The following is a 27,453-nucleotide window of genomic DNA, read 5'->3' on the forward strand; positions in this document are numbered from 1 at the left end:
GAGTGAGGTACTTTCTGGTGATCCTGACCTTCACTATTGCAGTGAACTGCTGCAGTTGTGGCAGATGAAGACAGCATGTTCATCTCAAGGTTATTTGCATTTTTTTAATCTATTATGTCTTGAGCTGTATTTCAGTTTTGTTTACCAGGGCTTACGTTACTGGGCTCCGTGCATTTCTTTCATCAGCTCTAGACTTTGAGATGGAAGGGCTATGCAGCATGAAGTGAACCATTACCTCCATTAGTCTACTTGTCTACTAAAAAAGTTTGGGACAAAGTGGAATTTTGTTGGACTTATGCAGCTTAATTAAATGAACTGTGCTTCAGGTGTTGTTGTTTTAAATGTTTATTCTTTCAACATGGTTATTACTCAAAAAACTGAACACAACTTGCTCAGGTTTACCTTGTATTCAGATATAAATGACTAATTTTAGTTTGGAAAGACCAGTTCAGAATATTTTGGACCTTTTGGTTCTTAAGAATAGCAATGGGAACTTAGAATAATGCTGAATGTCTGACCACTGCAAGGCAAACACCATGGAGAATTAAATCTAGTCATTTTAAATTAAGATTTTCAGGAATAGCTTCAGGGTTTTTTCTGTTTTCCAAACGTTCTACCAATTTCTGTACTTGCTGGTAAATTTCAGCTCTATCCTTAATTCTCTTTTATTAGTTTTAATAGATTTTTTCAATATGGGAAGCTGGAGAGGATGGAATTAATACCTTAAGGACTTGCAATTTATACTGTGTAGTCGAGAAACCTGTTCATTTTACCTAGTGTTTTATTTCTGAGAAACTTAAAACTGTGTAAAAATTTTATTAGCAGTAATTATCACACTTTAATGTAAGGAAATTTAAAGGGTTTTATTAAAGTAAATGAGGGACAGTATGAAATTTATCCTTCAGAATCAGATTGCAAGACTGTGCCTTCTTATAGGGCTCTTATCCTGATTGCTCTTTTGAAGTGAGCCATAGCTGTTGCTTTCTCATGGACAGCTTAGATTGTTGAAAATAATGTGGCTGAACTATTTTATTCAGAGGCAGGAAGAGAAAACAGGCCAGCTCTGGTTTAATTACATCAAGCCTTATGAGTATCTCATTTAAATAAGAGAACTTGGGTGCATGAGAATAAAGAGTTTAAAATTTGTTTAAATATGAGCATGTCTGTACTCTCAAGTAACTTGGTTTTGTAATTTGCCTCTAGGTCCTTTTCCCCAGCTGTCCCCACTGGAAATAGATCTGTTTTCTCTTGGGTTTCCCTTTATGGATCCAACTAGTTTATCTCTGGAAAGAGGAGGCATAAGGAACTGAAGTCATATAATAAGGGCTTTGATTTATAAGACTGGAATTAGAGGATTAGAGAAAAATAAACACAGAATATATACATTAAAGAATGGAAGACACTGGGAGAGAGATTTAAGAAGCTGTAAGCCTGTTAGTGTCATATCCCCAGAAGGCTGACCTTTGTAAGAAGCAAGTAATTTGAGATGTTTGTTGCTAGTTATATGGGAATAGTTTAGATGAATAATAGGTGCCCTTTGAATGTGAAATTAAGATCTAGATCTTTACAGAAGCTAAATACAGTATTTGCTGTGACGTACAGTTGAGAAAATAGGAGCCAAATACAGGTGGCTATTAGGGAGATTATTAATGTCTTTTGAATAGGAGAAAAATTTTGTTTCCTTCCTTTTGGGAATGCTAACCTTGAAAAGGTATTTCAGTTGGAAAGAAATTAATGAGGAATAGTGTAAGGAAATGCCAGCTGTGTGTCCAATGTAAACTAGGTTAGATTGAAATGATTTTGTTGTTTTTAATAGAGCAGTGGTGCTTTTTGTAGTTGGGATTCTAGCCCCACTCCACCTGTGAGATTGTCTTTACTACTTAGCTTCAAAGAAGATGCACCCAAAAGGACTCAGCTTGGAGAGATTACATTTTGAATGTTGCTTTTTCTCAATTGTTGTTCAAACCCCCTTCTTTCATGCTTTTTCAGAAAGCTGAATTTGGTTTTTAAGAACCTCTTACAGCAATTATTTCAGCTGTAGATGGGCTTGGGCACATCTTGCCTTCTTCCTCTGTCACAGCTCTGTTTGGGCTTGAAGATAGTAACAGTAGTAAACATTAGAGGAAAAAAGCCCAGTGACATACTTCATGGTCTGCCTTTGCTTTTGCATGTGGATCAGCTCTTACTAAGTTATGAAAGATGCTGAAGTCCTGAATTACACTCTAAAGGAGCTGGTTTTTCTCCACTGACTATAGAGTAACCCTGCAGGAGATGACTTAGCTCCCACAGCCACTTCACTGAAGTATCTAGAATTGAATAATGTGAACTTTTTCCTGCTCTTGTATATAACCTTAAAGGCTAATACCTTGATGAAATAGATTACTATATACCTTTTTAGGATGTGGAAGTCATATGTGATATTTGCTGAAACAATGTAATATAATAAGGCATGCCTCTGTGACCTTGATTTGGTAATAGGAAAATATTACTGTGGCTTGCTGCCAAAGGATGCTGTGGAGTGTACATAACACTTAAATCCTGTCTGAGCTTAATCTTCTTATGTTTTCGTAAGAATATACTGCTCACACTAAGACACATTGGTTGGCAATCAAACAGGAAATATACTGATAAAGTATTAAATATTTTTATATAGCTACATAAGTGAGATACTTCTCAGTGTCTTTTATTCCAGTATTAGATGAAATCCATCATATGTTTCCTGTAGAAGCTAGTTTGAGGAATGTATTTACCTAAATGATACTGGACTTCCATAATGACCTAACTGAACATATGGCAAACTAGCAGATATGTATGAAAGAAAGGCGCTCTCTCTACCTTTTCCCATGAAGAGAAATAAATGTTGCATAATTTATTATTGCAATCAGGATCTAATGCTGTAAACTATAATAATTCAAATTTTAAAATGTGGTTGATGTTATACAGTATGTAATATTGTTTCTTTTCATTAAATCCAGCTCCACTAAAGCCTGAAAGTTGGAGGAATATCTAGCATAATTGAAAGAAAAATTGAATGGGAAAATCAAACTAGCAGATGTTAGGCTGTTTAAGATAATTCTGATAGACAAAGTCTGAGTGGTGATCAAATATCCATAAGGACAGTCTGGCAGAGCTTTTCTTTCACTGGGGAGATTGTAATCAATTGCTTGGCATGAGGACTAGTGGGTAGGTAAAAAGTATTTTAAAAGATTGGTTAAACAGAAGTTTGAATGGATTGCTGGAAGTTAACCGGTCATAGGTAAAAATGTTGAACTTAGGAATGAAACAAGTTTCAGCACTGTTCTTTTTCACTCAGCTTTTTAAATTTCCTCCTCAGAATGATGAAGCCTGACTAGTTTCCTTTCTTCTTTGTGGCACTTGCTGTGCAGTCTGACACTCCTGCCTTGCCTAACAGTTAAATTCAGAATCCAGATCAGTTCAGGAAAAAAAGCCTGAAACTGAAGCTTCTTGACTCTTAATGCCTTAGCACCACCATTTTCAGATGTGAGTGACACCTGAAAGAGAAGTAATTGCATTTTAAGCCCACTCAATTCCCAGCAACTGTCCTCATTTCATACTGGCAAGGGTGGTTCTATGTGATTATGATTTCTGGGTGTTTATTACTCCTATATATAACCCCAAACAAGACTTAATGGTAGCCTTAATGCATCTGTAAGTGTCCTTCTTGCAAGTCTTCTAAATAAAAATGCTACCTTTTTAGCAGACTGTTCATGACTTTGTCCCTGGAGAAAGTCTTTAGTCATGTTAATAATGCAGAACCAGGAAGGCTGCGTGATGTGGCACTTACTTTGGTTCATTTTGTTAATAGTTAACTGTGTTAACAATTAGTTATTTAACTTTTTTAATTTCTGCCTTGATGGAATCGGTTTATTTCAGTTGCATCACAGCTGAAATTATAATCTGTATTATGCGAACCAGTTTCAGGCAGTCACTTTTAGGATACAGAGGAGCAGAATGTTTAGTTTCAGTTTCAGACCCCAAGTAGATTTGCATGATTGGCCACAGGGAAGATTGTGGAGTTTCTTTGAGTAAACAACTAAGATTTTATGTTTGTCTTTTAAAGAACATGGTCTTCAGAAGTCCTCATGAAATTCTGAACGTTAACATTAGATAACACCGAGCAAAATGTGTGTAATTCCCTCTAAGAATGTTGCATGAAAACAAGTGTACTTTGCATTGGCATCTTCCCTGTGTTACAGTAAACAGGTCTTTTCTGCCTCCCTCTATCACCTCAGTCATGCATGTGCCACACATGATTTGCTACTGTGAAATTAATGGTGAACTTTTCCTTCCTCTGGTTTGTCCAAGGGAAGTTGAAGACCGGATGCGGAAACCTGGTCTGATGCTCTAATCTGATAAAAAAAAAAAAAAATCTGTGCATCCTTTTTGTGTCTTTTCAATGAAGTCATGTGATGTAGTTTTAATGTTTATTCAAAGTGTCAAAGAAAGTGCTTTCCCATTGACTGTTAAGAGGAAAATGTTGGTTTAGATTGCAGATTCAGAAACAGGACCTGTTACTGTAGGGAGAGATTTAAGTAGCTCCTAATTGCCACACTGTAGTATGAAGTATAATAGCGTTCAAGCCTAGTAGTTCTCATTTCATAGCTCCTATGAAGAAACTTTGCCTCAAGAGCTCATATACTGAAAAGAAATGAATACTTGTGAGATGGAGATTTCATGTTTGATTTCAGTTCACAGACCAATTCACCACTTGTTTTAATTTGTGTAATACTGTGAAAGGAATGTTTGTGAGCATTTTGGTGTATCTCTTCAGAGAGAAAGCTCAAATAATTTTGCCTTGTCTGTCCTAGAATATTGCTCTCAATTATATTGAAACGTCTGCACTGAGCAAAACACTGGCATGTTTTCCTGTACTGTAGCAAGTGCCCTTGTATGGCATTAGAATAATTCAGAACTATTTTCACTTGCAAACAAGTGTTACCAATCAAAATGATACCTTGGAAAACTAAAAGTTCTTCTCTTCCAGATCCTGTAGTAATTCATTCTGTGTCAAATGCTGAGAATTATTATTTTATTTTTCTATTAATATGCTTAATATCTGTGGGAGTGTGCATGTTGAGAATGTTATCACTCCTCCCTGACATATACGTGTATGTTTTAGAAGAAACATTAATTTGCTAGGGCAGGAGATAAATGCAATGCATTGCAGTACTATGCCGGAATTGGAGAGTGCAGGTATTATAAGTTGTCCAAGGGAGCTGATACAATTAAACTGTTTCCTTTCATGTAGGCCTATTCACACAGGCATCTGTTAACAGGTTGGATGAATGCAGAAGTTCTGAAAGGTAGAATTTTCCTTCCTTGAAGTCAGAATAATTTGTATTATATGTGGCTAAACCTAAAACTAGATGTTAATTAGCATGCATTTAACCACAGTAAAGATGCTGTGCTGCTTATACAAAGGTACTCATGAGAAAAAGGGGAGGTGAAAACTTTGTTTATGACAATTTGTTGATTCAGCTATTAAGTTTCTTGGTACGGGTTGTATCTAAAAACAGTGCTTTAAGAAGGTTAGTTTTTAATTGAACAAGGCTCATTGTCAGGGAGGGGGGAGTTGGACTAGATGACCTATAAAGGTTCTTTCCAACCCAAACTATTCTATGATTCTAGAAATCTGTGTAAAGACTTTTATGTTAGACTAATTTTATTAACAGTTTAATGAAAAAAATGCCTTTAGATGTGGTGTAGCATAAATATAGTTGGTGAAAACAAAATAGCTGATTATTTGTAGCACGTTTTGCTAAAATACATTCAGTCCAACTGAAAGATTCAAATATGCTTAATAAACTGCACACTTATTCTAAGTAACAACTTGTAAACTGAATCCATGTTCAGAAAGTCAAAAGCGGTTTTCTTTTGCGTTACTGTTGCTATAGATATCATAGGGTCGCTAGAGTTTAATTTGGTCTATTATTTTTGAACAATGTGCTTTCAGTGAGTCTTGCAATTCAAGCTGTGGTTTGGCTGGTTTTCATTTGTTCTGGTTTTGTTAGGCACGGAGAGAGTGTGTGTGTGTGTCTTCTGGCTGTTCTTCTGCTCCCTTCTGGCATATATTTAACAATTTGAGTCTATGCTATTATTTTTGTTAAATATATGAAAGAGTTTTGTGGAGATTGAAATGCTGGAGTTTGGGAAGAGATAGTTAAGAGAGATAATAGAGGGGATTTGGGGAATGAACAAAATAGAGATTAAACGGTATTAAGGGCAAGTTTAGGGATCTTGGATATGAATTGGAGATTGGGTCATTGCGTGTAATCTTCTTGAACAGGATTTTGTGCCAAGTCCAGACTAGAAGTTGTACGTTATGGTCAGCCAGGTAGGAAGAAGAGACCGAGAAAACAGAGAGAACTGAGATGCCAATAGGAAAAAAAAACCTGACAATTTCCTGAAAGGCAAATTTTCACTTTGAATAGTTATGAGCATTTTATGCCACCAGCTTCTCTTCATGCCCTTTCCCTATATTCTTTGATATAAAGTTAAAAAACCCAACAAACAAATGAACAAACAAAGCAAAAGAAACAAACCCCCAACCAAACAAACAAAAAAAACAGAAAAAAAAACCAAACCAAACCAAAATGAAAACAAAACTAATCAACCAAATAACAAACCACCCCACACACACACACAAAAAAAAAAAACCACAAAAGCAAACACCCCAAAACCACCACAGCAACAAAACCCTACCAAAGAAAAAAACTCCAATATTTCCTGGACTGTTCAAAAAGCATCTAGAACACTATTTCAGTTTATTTTCATAGTGATCTATGAAGTATAAATGAGGGCATGTGCTCTTTGAAAGCAACATTCAGGTGGACAGGATTAACAATCAGGTCTGTCATTCCAAGTTTAAGAAGAAAAAAAAAGAAGCTGTACCTTTCAGAATCCAACTGGAAGTACATTTGACTTGGGAACATGGGGCCCATGTTCTTTATGATAGAAGTGTATGTGATTCTCATCAGATTCTTAAAACTGCTTCTGTGTGGTTTTCTAACTGAGTATACAGAAGTTTCTTTTTAGATACAGCATATTCTACTTTATAGTCTTGCTATGGCAAAGTTTTTTTTTCCAAAATAACATTTAGCAAAGTGAGAGAATTAGACATTTTTGGCTTGTTCCAGTCATTAAACATGTAAGTACAACTGCCAGCCAAGAAGCGGTTGTATTCTTGTAGACTGGCTTCTTCTCAGACTTGTTTGCTTTTATTACTTTTTCAGATCATTTTAGCCATGTGTTTTTGGCATTTAATAGCAGCTAGGGGGTTTTCCTGACAGCTTTCTATACATCAATTTTTATAATTTTTTTTCCAGATAAAGTTGGAGGCAATACGTGTTAGGTAGGCATCACTTGTATACTGCTAAATCTCTAGAAAAATTTAAAAATATTAGTAGGTTTACAACAGCCCACATTTACTATATCCCTCCTAGAAGATGCAGCATTTTCACTGTGACTGGTTGTATTTTTAGGATTCATTCTTAAAAAAAGTGTTACAGACTCCTGATTTTAGCAAACCTGGTTGCTGGATGCCTTTGTAATGCCTTGGGCACTTGCAGTGGAGCCCTTCCCTGGTTCTGCAGGCACGGTGTCTCCAGGCCTCTGTGCCACCACCTTCGCAGAATCACAGAATAGTTGAGGTAGGAAGGGACCTCTGGAGATCATCCAGTCCAACCCACCTGCTAAAGCAGGTTCACCAGAGCAGATTGCACAGGAATGTTTCCAGGTGGGTCTTGAATGTCTCCAGAGAAGGAGACTCCACAACCTCTTTGGGCAGCCTGTTCCAGGGCTCTGGCACCCTCAAAGTAGAGAAGTTTCTCCTCATGTTTAGATGGAACCTCCTGTGCTTCAGTCTGCGCCTGTTACCCCTCATCCCATTGTTGGACACCACTGAAAATAGTCTGGCCTCATCCTCTTGACACCCACCCTTGAGATATTTATAAACACTGAGATCCCCTCTCAGCTTTTCTTCTCCAGGCTGAACAGACCCAGCTCCCTCAGTCTCTCCTGGTAAGAAAGGTGCTCTAGCTCCCTCATCATCTTCATAGCCCAGTGTCGGACTCATTCCAGTAATTGCTTGTCCTTCTTAAACTGGGGAGTCCAGTGCCTACCATACCATGGTCTGGGGCAGTTGCTGCTGTGGTGTTGTCTTCCTGGCCTTGCACCAGCACATAGTGTTGTTAGAGCAGACTGTCGTTGGAATAACGGCCTGCAGTGTGGGAATCTCCTCTTTGCCCAATCCCTTGCCCCCCACTTTGGGTATAACTTTTGGTTAACAGCAGGGGATCCAGTAATGTGTGTGCACAGAGGTTGGTGACCAGTAGGTACTGACTCAGCTGCCCTGATCAATACACACTTTGAGTGCCAACAGCATTGTAAGAACAGCCAACAGGGTTTGAGCAGCTCCTGGAGAAAGCTAGATTGTTGTTATGAGGATAAATATGGTGGGGGAGCCATTTGCTATGCTGGAGAGGAATCCAAGAGAAAGGCACTTATCTGGCCCCCCAGCATCTCTCTCTCTGGCTGGCTGCAAGGGAGAGTTTCCATTTTTTTCTCTCCTTCTTTTTGTTTTTATTTCTTCCTGCAAACAACTTTCACCAAGTTATTTTTAGTTACTGAGTCCATTAATAAATCTTTGTACATGTGAACCTCTCTCAACATCCCTTGTGTAACTACCTATTATTCCTGAAGATTTGCAGCACCCCATTCCTCCACAACCTTTTCTTTGTTCTTGTTTGCTGATTTGCTCATTAAATAATTCAGGTGAGGTTACAGCCAAGATGCATGAAACTATTTGTTATGTAGAGGGCTACTTTTATAAATGAAGGCCAAAGGGATAGTTATGACCATGTAGTACTCTGGTATTCTGTTTTTAGTAACAGTTCAGGCTGCTGTTCTAAGAAGGACTTGGATTAAGTTTAGTAGCAGTATGCAAACAGCTGAGTGTTTGTTGTTGTGGTTTTGCTTTGTTTTCTCCTGTGGTGTTTTTTTCCTTTTCTTTAGAGTGACAAGATACTTCATAGTTTTAGTTAAGACTTAGGTATGTTATAGTCTATTCTGGAGTTGTATAGTATTCAGTTGAAAACTTAAACAAAGGTGCAGTTTGGTTTTCTGAATTATGTATCATTGAGTATATTATATGGTATTGAACTGCTGTAAGCTAAGTGTAATTAGGATGAGAACATGCATGGATTACCCAAGTAAGCACCAAATGCTGAAGGTCTGATAATCTTTGTTGGATTGTTCCTCGTGATACCCTTTTTCTATTGTAAAATTGTCTGGCTTGCTTCAGAAAATAAATGTTCCTTTATAATTTCTTGCAGATTCCTGCTTCAATGTCTTGAGGATCTTGATGCCAATCTACGGAAACTGAATTCACGTTTGTTTGTTATTCGTGGACAGCCAGCAGATGTTTTCCCCAGACTTTTTAAGGTAAATGCCACCTTGCGGTTGTTTCTATCCATAAACATGATAAACTAAATATTTCTTGTACTGTGTATTTCAGTGCAAATTGTTATCTATGCAAATACTTAACTATTATTGCAGTTTCTCTTTAAGATTGTTTTTGTTAGATTTGGGATTTTGCCCTCTGATGTGCGTGTCACCAGCTGAGCTGGGTTGCTCTTAGACATTACAGTTTTTCGTTTCTTTCTTTTCAGAAATGCAACTGATTTCTAATGGTTTGCTGAGTGCAGGCATTGTGTATTACTGAATTTTCTTTTCAGATTCTCTTTGAAATACTGAAATGCAATTCTGTGCATATGATTCCAGGTTCAAAGTCTTATTGGTAAATACAGTGTTTTATTTAGGCTAAATATCTGCTGTGGTTGTTTTTTGGTTATTAGAAGTGGTTTAATAAGCTTTTTGCTGGCACTAGCCTTGGTAAGAGCATAGTGCAGGTAAAACGCAATTTCTAGTCAAAGAACTTTAAGGTTTTTGTGGCAAAGGGTCTTATCACTGAGCAAAATAAAGCTGTGAGACACCATTACTGATATTATTTTGTCTTGCATGAATAATAATGTATTTAAGGTAGCAGTACTCCAACAAGACAGCAAAACTTAATACTTTGCAGATTGATTTTAAAAGTTTTTATGGAATGACTGGATTGAGATGACTGAGACGAGCAAGACATCCCAAGTCTACAAAACCAAGCTGAAAACTCAACTGGAACTCGCATTTCCACCTTCATTCTTGTGCTTTAATTGTGAAATGCTAACTGGATGATACTCTGACTGGTCCTTTCTTGATTTCCTCTTAGTGAAGAATTTCCTGTAGGAGTACCATGGTATAGGTTGCTGCTTGCAGTCCCCCAGATAGTCAGCCTTGTTATGTCTGCCTGACATGTTTTGTTTGATTTCATTTAAATAGGGGCAGAGATCTTGCTGTTCTGTGTGTTACCTTCTGGATTCAAATGACCTGCGACAAGTTTTCTTAAATACTAAAGTAGTTACTTTGGCAGTGCCTGTTCAGATCTTGCTACTAGGTTGATCTTGCTATGCCTAACAGCATTGGAACACCACATTTTCAGAATATTAGTTTTTGTGCTGAGAAAGTAATGAAAATAACTTTTCATATAGATAGTGTACAGCTATCAAAAAAGAACATTCACATCTGTCTATGTCTTCTTGTTCCTCAAATTACCAAAAAGTTTGTTTTTAATATATTTGTCCAGTGAGGGGTTTCTCAGGACATTCTCTGTCCTCGAACAAGTAAGGGGCATTGTGGAAGCTCCTGAGGACTACTTCAGCTTTTGGCTGGAGACAACCTGCAGCATGCATCTGTGTCATATCATCAGTCTCACAGCCTCTTTTGCCAGAGCAGTAGCTATCCATCAGGCACTTGCAGTGCAGTGAAGGGCATATAACTCTGAATGAAGCTTTTTGGATCGTCCTCATTAAATGTCTCAAAGATAAACAATGATCCTGACCCTGAAGAACATGTGTAGATGTCTTTTGGCTGGGAGAAGATAACTTTAAGTAAATAATGGTAGGAGGTAGTGGAACTTCTGTAGAACCTTGTGTCAGGATCCCTGTCACAGATGTCAGCATCTGTGGATTTCCTGGGGATTAATATTTCACAGTTGTTTCTTGGTAGGGCTCTCCTTCTCACAGGCTAAAGGATAATTCCTTCAAAAGGCAGAGCACTGATCTATCTTTCAGAAGGCCTTTAGGCTCTTTCATTCTTTTGTATGTGTGTGTATATATATATGTATATGATTGTTTGCTTTTCTCTTTCCAGTCCTTCAGAGCAGCTTTGCTTCCCTGAACACACTTAATTCAATGTCACATGTTTTTAGCAGTGCTGCTGATAGCAGCAATGGGCTGTCATCCTTTGGAGCAGTGCATAGAGACAGAATACTTTTACCAATAGACTTTGCAGGTCTTTGCAATTTGTTTTTTAAGTAACTTGAAAATGGTGGTTCCACCTGACTGCAGAGATACAACTTCTGTTAGTAGCAGGCACCCATTTGGTTGCTGTTGGTTAACTTGAACCAGTCAAGTTTTGCTTGGTTCTTGCCTCATTCTCTTCAATTTGTCCTGATCTGCTCTGTATCTCCAGCTCTTTGGGACTGGCTTGATAAAGAATATAGAATTGGAACAACCTGTAATTCTTTAAATGCATCAGTGTTGCTAAAAGCATCTAGCATTACATGCAAAATGACTTGTGTCCATGCATATTCTAAGTGCCTAACTCATGGTGATGTGATCTGGGTGTAGTCATATCACGTAGCACTTGTCTCAGTTCCCAGGCTCCCTTTGGGACATGGCTCTGACTCTTGGACATGTTTTTTTATGGTTTTATTTTCAATATGCCAGAGGAAATAAAGATTTAGAAAAATATCTGCTTCAACTTGTCAGACAGTGGTTTTGCATTATGAAATGGGAAAGAAATGTTGTAGGAGGTTGCTTAAGGATTCAGGGCCTGCTGGGTCAGTCTTGGCAGACTTAATGATGCAAGGAGCCAAACCTTCTTTCAAAGAGCCAGCAATGCTTGGAATTGCCTGTCCTCAGGCTTGTACCTGAACTTCATCTAGGAGAGAGCTAGAGCTCGGAAATGCAACTGTACCCAAGGTGAACAGCATGGAGTGACAGTGTCTTTTTGTAAGTCTAGTTCTCTGAAATAATTTGACTGGTGTGCCTAAATCAACTGATTACAGTTCTGAGGGATTAGAAGGGTATTTCTCAGAGTTTCATTGGCAGGATGGCTTTCTAGGATAATTCTGTGAATATTTCACCTTTCTAGTTTCGTACTGTTGCAGAAGCCTTGGCCGTTATTTGATCCATTTCTTCACTTGTTTTCCCTCATGTTACTGTTGGCCTCAGTGACAGCATCTGTGACATAAAGGACAGTAGACTTGAAGGCATCCTCTTTAAGATACAGATTTTTTTTTTATTTTTTTTTTTAATTTGAGAATTTGAAGATCTTCCATTCTGATGGGTGAGGGATAGTGATTTGGAAAAGGGAAGAAAAGTGTATGTTGGTTTGAGGGAAGAGGAGGTATTTTGCTCTCCCTGCCCCCCCTCTTCCCTCAAACTAGAGTTGTGCTGTTAAAGCTGACAGGCATATGTGAAGAGCTTTTCTGCAGAGCAAGGTACTGCTGCTGATTAATGTCCACGGCTTAATGATGGTGACAATAGGGTGAAGTGTTTATGCTTAAGAATCAGGGGGAAGGCAAACAAGGCAGATATCCTGGTGGGAGTCTGTTATAGACTACCCAACCAGGATGAAGAGCCAGATGAAATATCCTGTAGGAAGCTGGGAGAAGTCTCATGATCACTAGCCCTTGTTCTCATGGGGGACTTCAACTTACCAGATGTCTGGAAATACAACACAGCAAAGAGGAAACAGTCTAAATGGTTCCTGGAGTGTGTGGACAGCAACTTCCTGACACAGCTGGTCGGTGAGCCAACTAGGGAAGGTGCTCCACTGGACCTGTTGCTTGCAAACAGAGAAGGACTTGTGAGTGTGGTGGTTGGAGGTCATCTTGGGAATAACGATCTTGAAATGAAGAGAGTTTTTGATTCTTGGAGAAGTGAGGAGAGGGGGTCAGCAGAACTGCTGCCTTGGACTGCTGGAGGACAGACTTTGGCCTGTTTAGGAGGCTGGTTGGCAAAGTCTCTTGGGAGGCAGTGGTGAAGGGCAAAGGAGTCCAGGAAGGCTGGTTGCTTTTCAGGAAGGAAATCTTAAAGGTGCAGGAGCAGGCTGGCCCTGTGTGCTGAAAGATGAGCCGGCAGGGAAGACTGGCCTGAACAGAGAGCTTCAGCTGGAACTCAGGAATAAAAGGAGAGTTTATGACCATTGCAAGAAGGGGCAGGCTACTCAGGAGGAATACAAGGATACTGAGAGATTATGCAGGGAGAAAATTACAAGGGCCAAAGCCCAACTAGAACTTAATTTGGCTGCTGCCATAAAAGACAATTAAAAAAATGTTGTTATAAATACACGAGCAACAAAAGGAGGGCTAAGAAGAATCTCCATCCTTTATGGGGTGGGGTGGGGGAACATAGTGACAGGATGAGGGAAAGGCTGAGGTACTGAATGCTGCCTTTTCCTCAGCCTTTTATACTAAGACCATTTGTGCTCCAGGTACCCAGCCCCCTGTGCTGGAGACAGTGATGGGGTGCAGAATGAAGCTCCAGTAACCCAAGAGGAAATGATTAGTGACCTGTTACACCACAAGTCTATGGGGCCAGATGGGATACACCCAAGGGTTCTGAGGGAGCTGATGGAGGTGATCACTGAGCCACTTTGCATAATTTATCAGCAATCCTGGCTGACTGGGGAGGTTCCATTTGACTGGAAGTCAGCAAATGTGACACCCATCTACAAGAAGAGCTGGAAGGGAGAATCTGGAGAATTACAGGCCTGTCAGTCTTATCTTGGTGCCAGTGAATTTTATGGAGCAGATCCCCTTGAGTGCCCTCATGTGGCATGTATAGGACAGGCAGCTGATCAGTCCCAGTCAGCACAGGTTTATGAAAGACAGGTCCTGCGTGACCAACCTGATCTCATTCTATGACAAGGTGAACTGTTAGTGGATAAGGGAAAGGCTGTGGGTGCTATGCACCTAGACTTTATTAAAGCCTTTGACACTGTTTCCCATAGCATTCTCTTGGAGAAAATGCCCGCTCAGGGCTTGGACAGGTGTATTCTTCACTGTGTGAAGAACTGGCTGGGTGTCCAGGCCCAAAGAGTCATGGTGAACAGAGCCAAATCCAGTTGGTGACCGGTCATGAGTGGTGTTCCCCAGGGCTCAGTATCGGGGCCAGTTCTGTTTAATCTCTTTATCAGTGATCTGGATAAGGGGATTGAGTGCACCCTCAGTAAGTTTGCAGACAACACCAAGTTGGGAGGGAGTGTTGATCTGCTGGAGAGTAGGATGGCCCTACAGAGGCATCTGGACCAGCTGGATCAATGGGCTGAGGGCAATTGTATGAGGTTCAAGGCCAAGTGCTGGGTCCTGCACTTGGGTCACAACAACTCCAGGCAGCGCTACAGGCTCAGGGAAAAGTGGCTGGAAAGCTACCCATAGAAAAGGATTTGGGGGTGTTGACAAACAGCTGGCTGAACATGAGCCAGCAGTGTGCCTAGGTGGCCAAAAAGGCCAACTGCATCCTGGCGTGTATCAGAAATAGTGTGGCCAGCAGGACTAGGGACATGATCATCCCCCTGTATTCAGCACTGGTGAGATGCCACCTTGAATCCTGTGTTCAGTTTTGGGCCCCTCACTACAGGAAAGACATTGAGGCACTGGAAAGAGTTCAGAGAAGGGCAACAAAGCTGGTGAGGGGTCTGGAGCACAAGTCTGATGAGGAGCAGCTGAGGGAACTGGGGCTGTTTAGCCTGGAGAAAAGGAGGCTGAGGGGAGTCCTTATTGTTGTCTACAACTGCCTGAAAGGAGGTTGTAGCATGGAGGGTGTTGGTCTCTTCTCCTAAGTAGCAAGTGATAGGACAAGAAGAAATGGCCTCAAGTTGCACCAGGAAGGTTTAGATTGGATCTTAGGAAAAAATTGTTCACAGAAGTTGTCATGCATTGGAACAGGCTGCCCAAGGAAGTGCTTGAGCTACTATCCCTGAAGGTATTTAAAAAATCCAGTAGATACAGTGCTTAGGGACATATTTTAGTGGTGAATTTGACAGTGCTAGGTTAACAGTTGGAGTAGATTATCTTAAAGGTCTTCTCCAACCTTTTCTATTATTTTTCTCTTCTGTTGTGTCTCTTAAGGTATATGGATCCTAAAGTTAAATCTGGGTTTTCAAAACTTGCACAGAAATTGTTCCATTTCTGTGTGTACCCACAGTAATGGGACAGATAAATAAAGGTGCCTTTATGCTCAATTCTCACTTAGATGCCAAAACATTGAACTTTATTTAAACACCCAGACTCACAAAAATATATCTTCGGCCTCTAATAATTATCTGCAGGCAACAGCTGCTCTTCTAGCAAACAAAAGTCTCTGTCTTTCTCACTTTCCTTTCTCTCACCCTACATCAAGTAGCTGACTTGCAGAGGGACAACATTTTTGTGTTGTGTTGCAGGAATGGAATATTACAAAACTTTCTATTGAATATGATTCTGAACCATTCGGGAAGGAAAGAGATGCAGCGATTAAGAAGTTGGCTAGTGAAGCTGGAGTGGAGGTCATTGTTCGAATTTCCCACACATTATATGACCTAGACAAGTAAGTTGCCATTACCTCTGAATTTAAGAATATTTTGTTTTTTAAAGTATGAATTCAATCTAGTATTTGGTAAGATATTGTGCGCTACTTTCTATGCAGAGCAGTTCATAGTTAGGAAGCTACAAACTTGTTTTATGTTTCGCTTTTATCCATCCAAATTTTATTGCACACAGAGTAGAACTTTGCAACTCCAAAAAATGCTACATAACTGTATCTGAACTACAGTTTCAATTTGAGGTTCTTTTGAAAATAATGATCATGTTAATTATCTGTCTTTTGTAATGAAGTTATGCAAACATGCCTGTAACTACTCCCTAATTAGATTTGTTGTTGTTTAGTTGTTTTGTTAGATTTTTTTTTTTTTTTGGTACTTATTTCACTTGCTGTGCACAAGTTAGCAGAAAGTCCTTTGTTTTTCAAAAACTGTTTCATATCATTTATATATCCAGTAAGTAGTTGGGGTTTGATATTCCTGCATCGCCTTACTTAATGTCTTGTTTATATTTTTCCATGGATCTATTTAAATGGATTAGTATTAGCTCCCTACTATAGAAACATAATCCCCAAACTATTCAAATGTATGACTTGGCTTCTCTGAACATTGAGTCATCAATTGTGGTAGATGCCTGTTTTTTTCCTCTTACAAGCCAATGTATGAGAGGAAGCTGGACGTGTGGGAGGAAATGGAAAGGGAATTATTTACTGGTTTGAAATCAATGTTTTGGTTTTTTATTAAATTCAAAATTCCTTTTCTTCCATCCCTGCCCAAGCACACCCCCACAAATGAACAGCCAGTTCAATCTACCACTTTGTAAATTATTTCTTTGAAGTTTTCCTGCTTCTGAGATTTTTAGATATGCTGAAGGTGACAGTGCAAAATATGGAAACTGTGTGGTTTTGCAACAGTCACTGTGTATTAATTAGAGCTTAATTCTTTCCCATATTAAGACAGTTGTAATACTGAATGCTGTTCTCAACACCAGAGTACAAAAATAGGCGATTCTTTTAGAGCAAATAGCATAGTCTTGTAGCTGACTTGGGTGTATCCTTATGTAGCTACGGTCTTTCAGTTTCTTCGCTGAGCTGTATTTTTCTTTGTCTTGAGCTGTCCATATTCATTACTTGCTTGTTCTTGAGGGACTTTCCTCAACTCAGGAATGAAGAAAAATTGACTTGGTTATATAAACAGTTAATCTGTATGTCTCCCTAGTGGGGGAAAAAAGATGGTAAAACTGTAGTTCAAACTGTCTGGATTACCACATATACCTGTGATTTTTATATAACATACCAGAGGCAGGTAAAAAGATATTTCTATGTATATTTTATTTTAAAAAATAATTGTTATATACTATTATCTGAAATGCTGCTTCTTCTTTTTTTTTTTTTTTTTTTTTTAATCCAGAATAATAGAATTAAATGGAGGACAACCTCCTCTTACTTACAAGCGATACCAGACCCTAATTAGCAGAATGGAGCCACTAGAGATGCCAGTGGAGACTATAACCCCAGAAGTAATGGAAAAATGTACTACTCCAGTTTCTGATGACCATGACGAGAAATACGGTGTCCCATCACTTGAAGAGCTAGGTACATTTGAAGATGGCTTTGACATTTTAGAACAAATAAGATGTAATCTTCCACTAAAAGCATAATACTTAAAATAACCATGGGAGAGGTTCTACTTATGGTTAATTGTTAAACTGATGCCAAGTACAACATGCAAAAGGAACAAAAAATGATAATCAACTCTGTAAACTTTAGTTGTGTGTTTTTGGGGTTTTTTTGGGAGGTCAGATCGATCAAACTATACTAAGTACTGTTTGGCTTCTTGTAATACAGCATAGCCATTTTCCCATGATACCAAATAATCATTAAGCTACTAATAGTCTCTGATACTTCATTTTGTATTAAATGCGTTTGGTATCTTTGTGCTTCAGGTCATTAATCTGCTATTACACAAGTTAATTAAAAAAAAAATCTCGCCTTGCAGTGCCAAAAAAGATGATAATAAGGCAAATAATTATTTTAGAAGGTTTTTTAAAAGAAGTCTTGTGTTTTTGTAAATTTAATTTTAAGGAATTGTATCAAGCTATTGTCCTGTGAATCCCCTTTCTCTCTTCTGTTCTGCCCACTCCCCCGCCCCCCCCAATACAAGCAAATGTGGTATAACCTCTGAATTGCTAACAAAAGGTTCTGGACAGATTTTGGCTAAACTCTGGCTGTTCTGTGTAGTCCTACATTTATACAGTAGGAATAATTACATTTACAGTGTCCTAAAATTGCATTCAACCCTTTGACGGCAGCCATGAGGCTGATGTGGTCCCCAGTGAAAATGAGTTTGACACCCCAGCTCTACTCTGTTTGAACTCTCATACAAAGAGAGAATCTCACTATATGGTGGTTAAGCTATAGGCAGACAAATTATCTCATGCACCTGATGAACAATCTTGGGGAGGGTGTGGAAGTGTGGAAGAAATCTTATTACTTCAGCTGCAAAAGTTGAAAGGAAGATATGTGTTTAGCATCAAATTGACAATAATCCTGTCTGTTTAAGTCAAGGTCAATGAAACCTAGGAATGTTCTGAAGACAGCACTCATGCTTTTAACTTGGTGGGAGAAGTTTTTAGACTTCCTGTAAACTACAATATCAATTGTTGCTTCTTAGTAGTAATTAAAAAAAAAAAAAAAAAGGTTGTGTTTTTGGGACAGCCCACATAGTACAGAACTGAGAATTTGAAAATAATTTGAAAAATCATAGAGTGGTCACTTTGTGCAAAAAAACAGAAGTGGAATTGAAGTAAGAGTGTTCAGCATATAAAACTTACAAAGTAATGTAAATGTGAAAGTAAAAAAAGTTGATTTTGCTGCAAGTTAGGGGTATTGAATGTGCTTTAATACTTGGTTGCATACTGTTTTAAAACCTGTACTTTGCTAGGTATCCAATTTAGAGTTATTCTCAAGATATTATAAACATAATATAACATATTTGAACATAAGACCTATGAGGAGAGGCTGAGGGAGCTGGGGTTGTTTAGTCTAGAGAAGAGGAGGCTTAGAGGTGACCTCATCACTCTCTATAACTACCTGAAGGGAAGTTACAGCCAGGTGGGGATTGGTCTCTTCTCCCAGGCAGTTAGCAATAGGACAAGGGGGCATGGGCTTAAACTCTACCAGGGGAAATTTAGGCTGGATATTAGAAAGAAATTCTTTACAGAGAGAGTGGTCAGGCATTGGAATGGCCTGCCCAGGGAGGTAGTGGACTCGCCGTCCCTGGAGGTTTTTAAACTGAGATTGGACATGGCACTTAGTGCCATGATCTAGTAAACGGACTAGAGTTGGACCAAGGGTTGGACTTGATGATCTCTGAGGTCTTTTCCAACCCAGTTGATTCTGTGATTCTGTGAAAATGTAGTCAAGGATCAATGTGCTAGAATTCTGTTGCCCTACAGCATAAGCAAACAAGGAATTTCCTTCTTTCAACTTGTTTTTTCCAGGTTTTGACACAGATGGTTTGCCTTCTGCAGTATGGCCAGGGGGAGAAACAGAAGCTCTCACACGATTGGAAAGACATTTAGAACGAAAGGTGTGTTTTAAATCATAGCAAGTATAACACATCTGGGAAACACAGTTGTGTTTTGCAGTGGAATGTAAAAGGAATTGGGCAAGTCATTTAAAAAAAAAAAGAAATAAAAGCCATGAACTTGAATTCAAGGCCTTGATATAATTGTATCAATCAAGTTGCTGGGTTTTAGTTTTAAAAGATGATAGCAGTTTGTCTTCTAATTTGAATTTTAGAGAAAATCTGTTATACTATTTTCTATTCAAAGTATTTTTTCTTTGGAGGTAATTTTACTTGAAACATACTTTTTAGAATTTTGAAGCGGAATTGCTCTAACAGCTAACATATTGCTAGTTGTCTAGGTTTCCTCTGTATTTAAAAGAAAGGGATAGGTAGTTCTGGAAGACAGATAATGCCTTCTGCATGGAGGTGAATTATCTTCTAGAAATTTCTGCTGATTCACAAGGAACCCCTAGATATCATAGGTAATGTGATCCTCTGTCCAGTGTCTGGATTCAGTTGCAGAGAGTGTGTGATTCCTACCTTTATGTTTACAAGTTGCTACCTCGTCTGTAGTCCAATATTAGTGTGTGGGTTTTGTTTTGGTTTTGTTTTTTTTTCAGGCTTGGGTAGCAAACTTTGAAAGACCACGAATGAATGCGAATTCCCTTCTGGCAAGCCCTACGGGGCTTAGTCCCTACCTCCGCTTTGGCTGTTTGTCCTGTCGTCTCTTTTATTTCAAGTTAACGGATCTGTACAAAAAGGTATGATTTCTATCTAGTCAGTTACACATTCTTAGATGCTGTGATTTTTCCCTTCTTCTAATAAAAAGTTTTCCTTTAATGATGATTTTCAGGTAAAAAAGAACAGCTCCCCTCCCCTCTCCCTCTATGGCCAGCTGTTATGGCGTGAATTTTTCTACACAGCGGCAACTAACAATCCACGGTTTGATAAAATGGAGGGGAATCCTATCTGTGTTCAAATTCCATGGGATAAGAATCCTGAGGCTTTGGCCAAGTGGGCAGAAGGCAGGACAGGTTTTCCTTGGATTGATGCAATTATGACACAGCTTCGTCAGGAAGGTTGGATTCACCATTTAGCCCGGCATGCTGTAGCATGCTTTTTGACTCGAGGTGACCTCTGGATTAGCTGGGAAGAAGGAGTGAAGGTATTGTTTCTTATTCATGAATTTCTTAAAGTGCCTGTTAGAGTTTCAGGTAGTCATTCTAGAACTGTTGCTACTGTGTGGTGTAAGTTGAACTTTAAACCTTAAACTATGGCCAAAATTAAATAAGTTCTGATAAGTCGGTGGTGCTGAAATTTTGCCTGTTGAAAACCCCCTTTTATTGGAATATTAGAGTGTTTCTTGTGGTCAGAATAGGTCTGAAATTCTTTAAAGTTTGAAATTTCTTCCTAAATCTTGGCAAAGAAACATTGGTTACTCTTATAGTTGAAGTTTTTTTCCAGTCATACTGTGTGAACAGTTTCTGTTCACACCTCGTGTCTGCTTTCCTGCAAAGGGAAAACACCACAGGAATAAGAGGGAAAAAACTAGAAGCTGAGAGTGTCTTTTCAGTAGTTTCTGTCCCTTTGCCCAATGTTAGAAGTGTGAGTATGGGCAACCTTACCTAGCTGAAGTTTCAGTGCAATTGATTTCTATGCAAGGATCCAAGAGATACTGAAGTGCAAATTACAAATGTCAGTCTTTTGAAGAAAAGAATGGAATCATTTAATCTCAGCCTTTGAATCACTTTTACGTTTTTAGAGGGGTAGCACATCTTTTACTGAGCAAAGATAATAAATTAAAAGTAGCTTTCTGTGTTTGAAATCTAAAAAAAATTTACTTCCTTTCAGGATTGTGATCTCATATTTATATATGTACATAATATTATGGAATTTCATGCTTCTTAACAAATCAGTTGTAAGCAAACACCTTTCATTTAAAAAAACAAAATTGTTTTGGTTACACAGCAACATAAGCTGCTTTAGGAATTTTCCTTTTACAGTTCATAGATGAAGACATTGGAGACGCACATACGTAAGTAACTCAGCCAAATTACAAAGCTGTATATTGCAGATAAATGCCAACTTGTTCTAACTTTTGAAATAATCCAGATATACGGGGGGGGCAGACTTGTGCAGTGGAAGTTTGTTTCATTCACACGTCCGTAGCAAGCAAAAGTTAATGTGGCTTTCCGTGGCGATGTTATTTCCAAAGTCTTATTCCATGGCAGCATCTAGTGGAACATTTCTGTGCTAACACTTAATGTTCATCTAAAGATCTTGTTACGTTATTAGTCACTTTCTATTTAAAATGTTTTCTAAAACTCTTTTATAAGTCTTACTTTTTCAAAATAAACTATTTTTCCCAAATAGTTGCAGATATTTAGACAAAAATAGTTTTGTAACACTTATTCAGAATACACTGTAGAATGAATGCCTGATTTAATGTATGGAGGGAGAGAGATATATCCTTGTTCAATGGTATTACCTTATTTAGACTTGATATTGGAATAATATTAGTTGAAGTTGGGTGGCAGTAGTAAGATGTTAAGTTTTAGTGTCTTAGCGTGAAGAAAGATGGTGGTTTGTTTGGAACATTTGGAGATGATGCAAGTTTGAAAGGAAAATCAGAACTTGCAAAAATAGGTATTAAATGAGTATCTGTTCTGAAAACTACTTCTCAGTGCACTTGTTAAATAAAAGGTACTTGAATGTGCTCCTTCAAAGAATAAGGCTTCTCTTTATTTCTTGCTAGCCTGTATTGCTAGCAATCTGACTGAACAGTGAAACTTCTTTTTAGATGAGTTAGCATTGTCTGTGTTGATAATTAAAAAACAATCAATGCTGGTAACTTGAATGTTTCACCATTATTGAGTTCCAGATTTAAATTAAAACATTCATAAATCTTCAATTTCCTCTTGGGTTATTTTTAATGTAATAGAGGTACAAATTATCAGAGAAGACTTTTTGTATTCAGACCAGAGTTTATTATCTGTCCCACCATTTTCAGTGTATGTGTTTGTTCATATACCTCCAGGAATTTAAGTGTGCATCCTCAAAACCGTGACATACTAGATCAACTATTAGCCTTCAAGGATGCAACTTCTGAATGTTTGCACTACCCTGAAACTCTTGAATTCTGCTCTTGGGACTCCTTGCATAGTGAAAAGTGCTGCACGAGTTGAGATATTCAGACTGACAACTTGAGTTTGAAATGTGCTTTGCATATTCTCTGTTTTCTGGAAGTTTGCAAAGGTTCCTCAGGTGTCACGTGCTGAAGCAACTCTTCTGAAATCAATACACGCCACTTGCAAGCAGTCAGGCTCCAGCCGCCCTTTGAGCATTTATTTTTTAATAATGTGTTTCTGCAAGAATGTGTAACTTTGTTGTAGTTTTCTGAGATGTCTACAAGGTTTTTTTTTACAGGATAAAAGCCAAACAGGCTATCGTACTTTTGTTCTTGAGTTTGTCGTTTAGGTAAGTATTTGCAGTTGCGTACTGAGCGTTCTGTGGATGTTGCCACATGAGAAAGAGTCTTGCTACACTGAAAAGCTGGATTTCCTCTGCTGAAATCAGAAACTATGAACAATTCCTGAAAAGGGCGTCAAATACGTGCCACATTCAGACTAATTTGTTGCTCTAATATCTCAAGGTCTTTGAAGAGCTCTTACTTGATGCAGATTGGAGTGTAAATGCTGGAAGCTGGATGTGGCTCTCCTGTAGTTCCTTCTTTCAGCAGTTTTTTCACTGCTACTGTCCAGTGGGTTTTGGCAGAAGAACTGACCCAAATGGGGATTATATCAGGTAATTCAAATTGCAGCGATTTATGGATATCCCTTAAACTGTCAGGTGGCTTTATACTTAGAATGACTGTTTTATATTTTTTTTTCAAGACGTTATTTACCAGTACTTAGAGGCTTCCCTGCAAAATACATCTATGATCCTTGGAATGCCCCAGAGAGCATCCAGAAGGCTGCAAAATGTATTATAGGAGTTAATTATCCCAAACCAATGGTAAATCATGCAGAGGCAAGCCGTCTGAATATTGAGAGGATGAAACAAATCTACCAGCAGCTTTCACGATACAGAGGACTGGGTATGGTTATAGAATATTCGCTTTACTTATTTGAAAACCTCTCTCACCTTCTGGCAATTGATGATTTTTGTCCCGTAGCAGTGGTCATCAAGTGTGAGTTCAGTGTGGGGACCAGGTGTGTGTATCCAAGTAAATGAAAATATTAGATATAAGCAAGAAAGGGAAGAAAGAGGTTGAGTGGGGTGCCTCTTTCCACATCTTACCTGGAAATATTTTTCTGTGGATTTTTGGAAGGTTTGGGTTTGGTTTTGGTTTGGTTTGTTTTTTTGTAAACTAGATCTTCTGTGCATTCTGATGATCTTGTACAGATAGGTTTTAATACCAGTGATTAAAAAATTAATGTGGTTCAACCACACTGTATTTCCATTTGCAAATGCTGTTGTTTAAATCAAGACCAGTTCAGCCTCTGGTAGCATTTTTTCTCGTTAGGAACACTGTCCCCTTGAACCACTTGCACTTAAATTGCTCAGGAACATGTAAGCAGTCAGTATGTTCAGATATTGAATATGGATGCATTGCACTTCAGTGCAACATAGCAAATACTTGTAACTAATGAATATTGGAGAAGTTATGCAGAATATTACATAGAAAATGCCTGTTAAGTAGTTGTGAACTAAAATTACTTGGCAAGATCCCAGAAGCAGGCAAGATGGAGAGATGTTCTACTGTTATAAAGGTAAACGACTCGGGGTGAGGATGGAGAATTTGCTGTCATTTGGAAAAAGTGTGCTACACTTAATTTTTTTTTTTTTTTTTTTCTGTCTTTATGTCTATATATTTTATTTTGTTGCTTAGGTCTTCTTGCAACAGTGCCTTCTAATCCAAATGGAAATGGAAATGGTGGCCTAATGGGCTATTCACCAGGCGAAAGCATTTCTGGTTGTGGTAGTACAGGAGGTCAGTCAACTTCTTTCGATACATGGAGTTATTGGAACTGAAGCACACAAGCTTCCTTTATAATGCCATTGGCATTGTATATTCTAAAAAACAGTTGCTTTCAGTGCACATCACATTTTCAAATTTATAAAGACATCTTTAGATATTTCTTTAAATCTCAGATGTGCAAGAATTGTTTAACCTGTTTTTTTCCCCCGAAAATTACTTAAGGTGGATCAAACAGTTTGATTTCAAAAGCATTTGAATATGATTTTCTTCTAGAAGTCTACCAGCATCCTGATATTTATAATAAGGAGTGATTTGTGAATTTTCAAGTCAGAACTGTTAATTTGCAAAGTTTTCTGATGTTGTTATTAGATTTACTGGAATTTAATTCTACGGTAATGTCAACAACATTATGGTGGACGGTCACTGAGAGAACTTAATATAGAATTTATCGTACAGTTCTGATGAAAATTAGCTTAGACTATTAATATTTTTTGTAACCTACAAAGATTAGCATTAACTAGTTATGAAAAAAGAACAATATTAACATTGTGTAAATCCATAATGCATCAACATCTTGAATACTATGTACATCTTAGACTATTTGTACCTTGTAAAGGGATGATACAGTAGAACTGGGAATTTACTGGTTTTGTGTTGTCCTTAGGCTTTAGTCAAGGTTAGAAGCAGATTGTGGAGGAAGATCAACCTTATTGTTCTTGGCCAGTACAGTTCTCAAAGAGTTAAAGTCTGGACTCCTTAGACCTGAGTGCTTGATCTTTTATTGAAGTTCAGAAATTTAGAAGACAAGAAGTGCTTAGTTTGAAAAAAAATAATATTATGTGCACTCTTTTCTTCTTAGAGTGTATACATATATACTTAAATGTATACATGTGCATACACTTTTCACATTGGAAACATACTCATTTTATAGGAGGTTACTGTGTATTCATCTGAATTTGCAAGTATGTGTTTGGAATAACAAAAGTTTTAGAGCTTTGGATTTGTTCTGAGGTGGTTAAAAAAAAAAAGCCACAATGAAAGTCTGCCTCTTGAAGAGCGGGGAAAAAAACCCAACATTTAAAATTCCAGAACTGGAATTGTACCTTCTGTTTATGTTGAAGTGTTTTTTCTTGCGTATCCAGGAACTCAGCTGGGAACTGGTGACGGTCAGGCAGTTGTTCAGCCGTGTGCCCTGGGAGACTCGCATACAGGAGCAAGCGGAGTACAGCAGCAAGGTATAATGGCAGTGCCTGTCTGTAGAGGATCTCCAAATCCTTGCACCTGTGGAAAAACAGACTAAACATCAAAATAACGTGGATAGATTTATTTTTTTTTAGACAGCTGCTGTCTGTGACTTGAACTGGCCTTATTTCTGTTCTTGAAACATAAAAATTATTTCTTAGAGTGAACTTGCTTGTCGTCTTGCTTTTATTTCTAAAATGCTCATCTAGAACAGTATTTGTATCTTTTGAGTGGGAGGGTCACAAGTGTGAACAAATATTAATAAACATTATCCTAGATTACTTCAAATGAAAGAAACAAAAAGAAAGGAGTTCGCTTTGTGTGTTTGATAGCAAAATTTGTGTGTTTTCTTTTCTCTGATTTCAGTAGCACTCTTTTCATATATAATAAATTTCCACAGTTTTGTGTGGATGTTCTCATATGGTGGAGGCAAATTTTTGTTACTTACATTGCAGAAACTTAAGATGTGGCTTGTGAGAGACCAAAGTTGCAGTCAAATTTAGCACAGCTGTTTCTTTCTTTGCAGTATTAACAGAGGTGATGTGTTTACTGATCATGAAAGACTCTATAATCTGTGTTTTGTTTAAACATCCAGAATATAACCAGAACACCACAGCTGGTCAGAATAAGAAACCTTGCAACTGCTTTTCCCGATTTGCACTGTTTATGCGGGGCGCTCCATGTCAAGGTTGCCAGTGAATAGTTTACGTGCACAAGAAGATAGTTTGCATCTTTCTTTACGTTAACTTGCCTTTTTTTTAACAGCTTAGTTATGCCAAGGATTCACTATGATGTCTGTAACAGAATAATAAGAAGGATGAGGAGACTGGGCAGAACAAATGTTAAAATTATATAGCCAAACACCAAGTTGTTATAAACATTCTGCTCATTGTAAATATCACGCATAAATATGCACACACTTAATATTGTTCACTGTTCATAATAAGTGCATATATATTTAACCGCTGTAGACTGTCACAAGGCTTTATTTGTGTAAGAGCTCTTCTGCATTCAGGATGGTTTCTGGCAGGAATTTTTCTTGGTCATGGAAAATAAATCAATTTGCTCCTTTTTGTTGTTGTAAAGAATGTAATTGTACACTCACTTGCAATTCTAAATTTTCTTTATTATGATAAATATCTACTGTATCTGAACAGGTTACTGTCAAGCAAGTAGTATCTTACACTATGCTCATGGAGACAATCAGCAATCGCACTTATTGCAAGCAGGTAATTTAAGTAACAAAAAAATCCAGATGCTTTTCCTGAATATATAAAGGTTCAATAGAGTCTTAATGTAAATACTGGTTTTAAATTACCAGGACGAACAGCCCTTGGTACTGGCATTAGTGCAGGGAAACGCCCAAATCCAGAAGAAGAAACTCAGAGCGTTGGACCAAAAGTCCAGCGACAGAGCACAAATTAATCTGGTAAGACCTGAAACACCTTAAAATTATCCTGTTAATGTGTAAAAGTCCTGTACAGATTTTGTGTCTATGATGGCATTTATGTCACTGCAATGCAAAGGGTCCTAAATTATTGCTGTAAATACGTCTGTTCCAGGTACTGTACAAACAAACAACGCAAAATCCTGGCTCTAGAGAGCTTAGGGAGTATGAGATAGGAAGTAGTTATAAAAAATAGAAGTAGACTGAAGATTATCACAGGTGGATAAACTGTGTTTACATGTACATTAGCAGAGCTGCTTATGTAGCTTCAGTTACTTTCTGCTCCTGCATCTTGCCTGAGGTTGTGCCAGATGCGTTGTTTGTGTCAATGTATGGTGACCTGAATCAGAAAACTAATTCAGCTTACAAGAAAAGGCTCAGGGCCTGGATTAGAGGTTGTTGACATACAAGTGGACAAAGCAGCACATGTTCTAGAGAGAGACTGCAGAAATCCTGCAAAATGCTGATGTGTAGTTATTGCATGCAAAGATGTAGGGACGAGAAAGAT

At 38.2% G+C, this 27,453-nt stretch overlaps 1 protein-coding gene across 3 annotated transcripts in view; it reads left to right on the forward strand.

The window, feature by feature from the left end:
* CRY1 (cryptochrome circadian regulator 1) overlaps window positions 1–27,453 on the forward strand; it is a 41,960-nt gene that overhangs the window by 12,378 nt on the left and 2,129 nt on the right. The window contains exons 2-13 of one of the 3 annotated variants that reach the window (XM_065059083.1): window positions 9,354–9,462; window positions 15,571–15,713; window positions 17,116–17,300; window positions 19,208–19,296; window positions 19,896–20,036; window positions 20,129–20,440; window positions 22,928–23,079; window positions 23,169–23,371; window positions 24,167–24,268; window positions 25,399–25,491; window positions 26,656–26,727; window positions 26,820–26,927. In XM_065059083.1, coding sequence (XP_064915155.1) covers window positions 9,354–9,462; window positions 15,571–15,713; window positions 17,116–17,300; window positions 19,208–19,296; window positions 19,896–20,036; window positions 20,129–20,440; window positions 22,928–23,079; window positions 23,169–23,371; window positions 24,167–24,268; window positions 25,399–25,491; window positions 26,656–26,727; window positions 26,820–26,923 — 1,705 coding nt within the window. In that variant the 3' untranslated portion in view covers window positions 26,924–26,927. 3 annotated transcript variants of the gene reach the window in all.

The sequence above is a fragment of the Columba livia genome, chromosome 1 (assembly GCF_036013475.1).
Source record: "Columba livia isolate bColLiv1 breed racing homer chromosome 1, bColLiv1.pat.W.v2, whole genome shotgun sequence".
Taxonomy (NCBI): Eukaryota; Metazoa; Chordata; class Aves; order Columbiformes; family Columbidae; genus Columba; species Columba livia.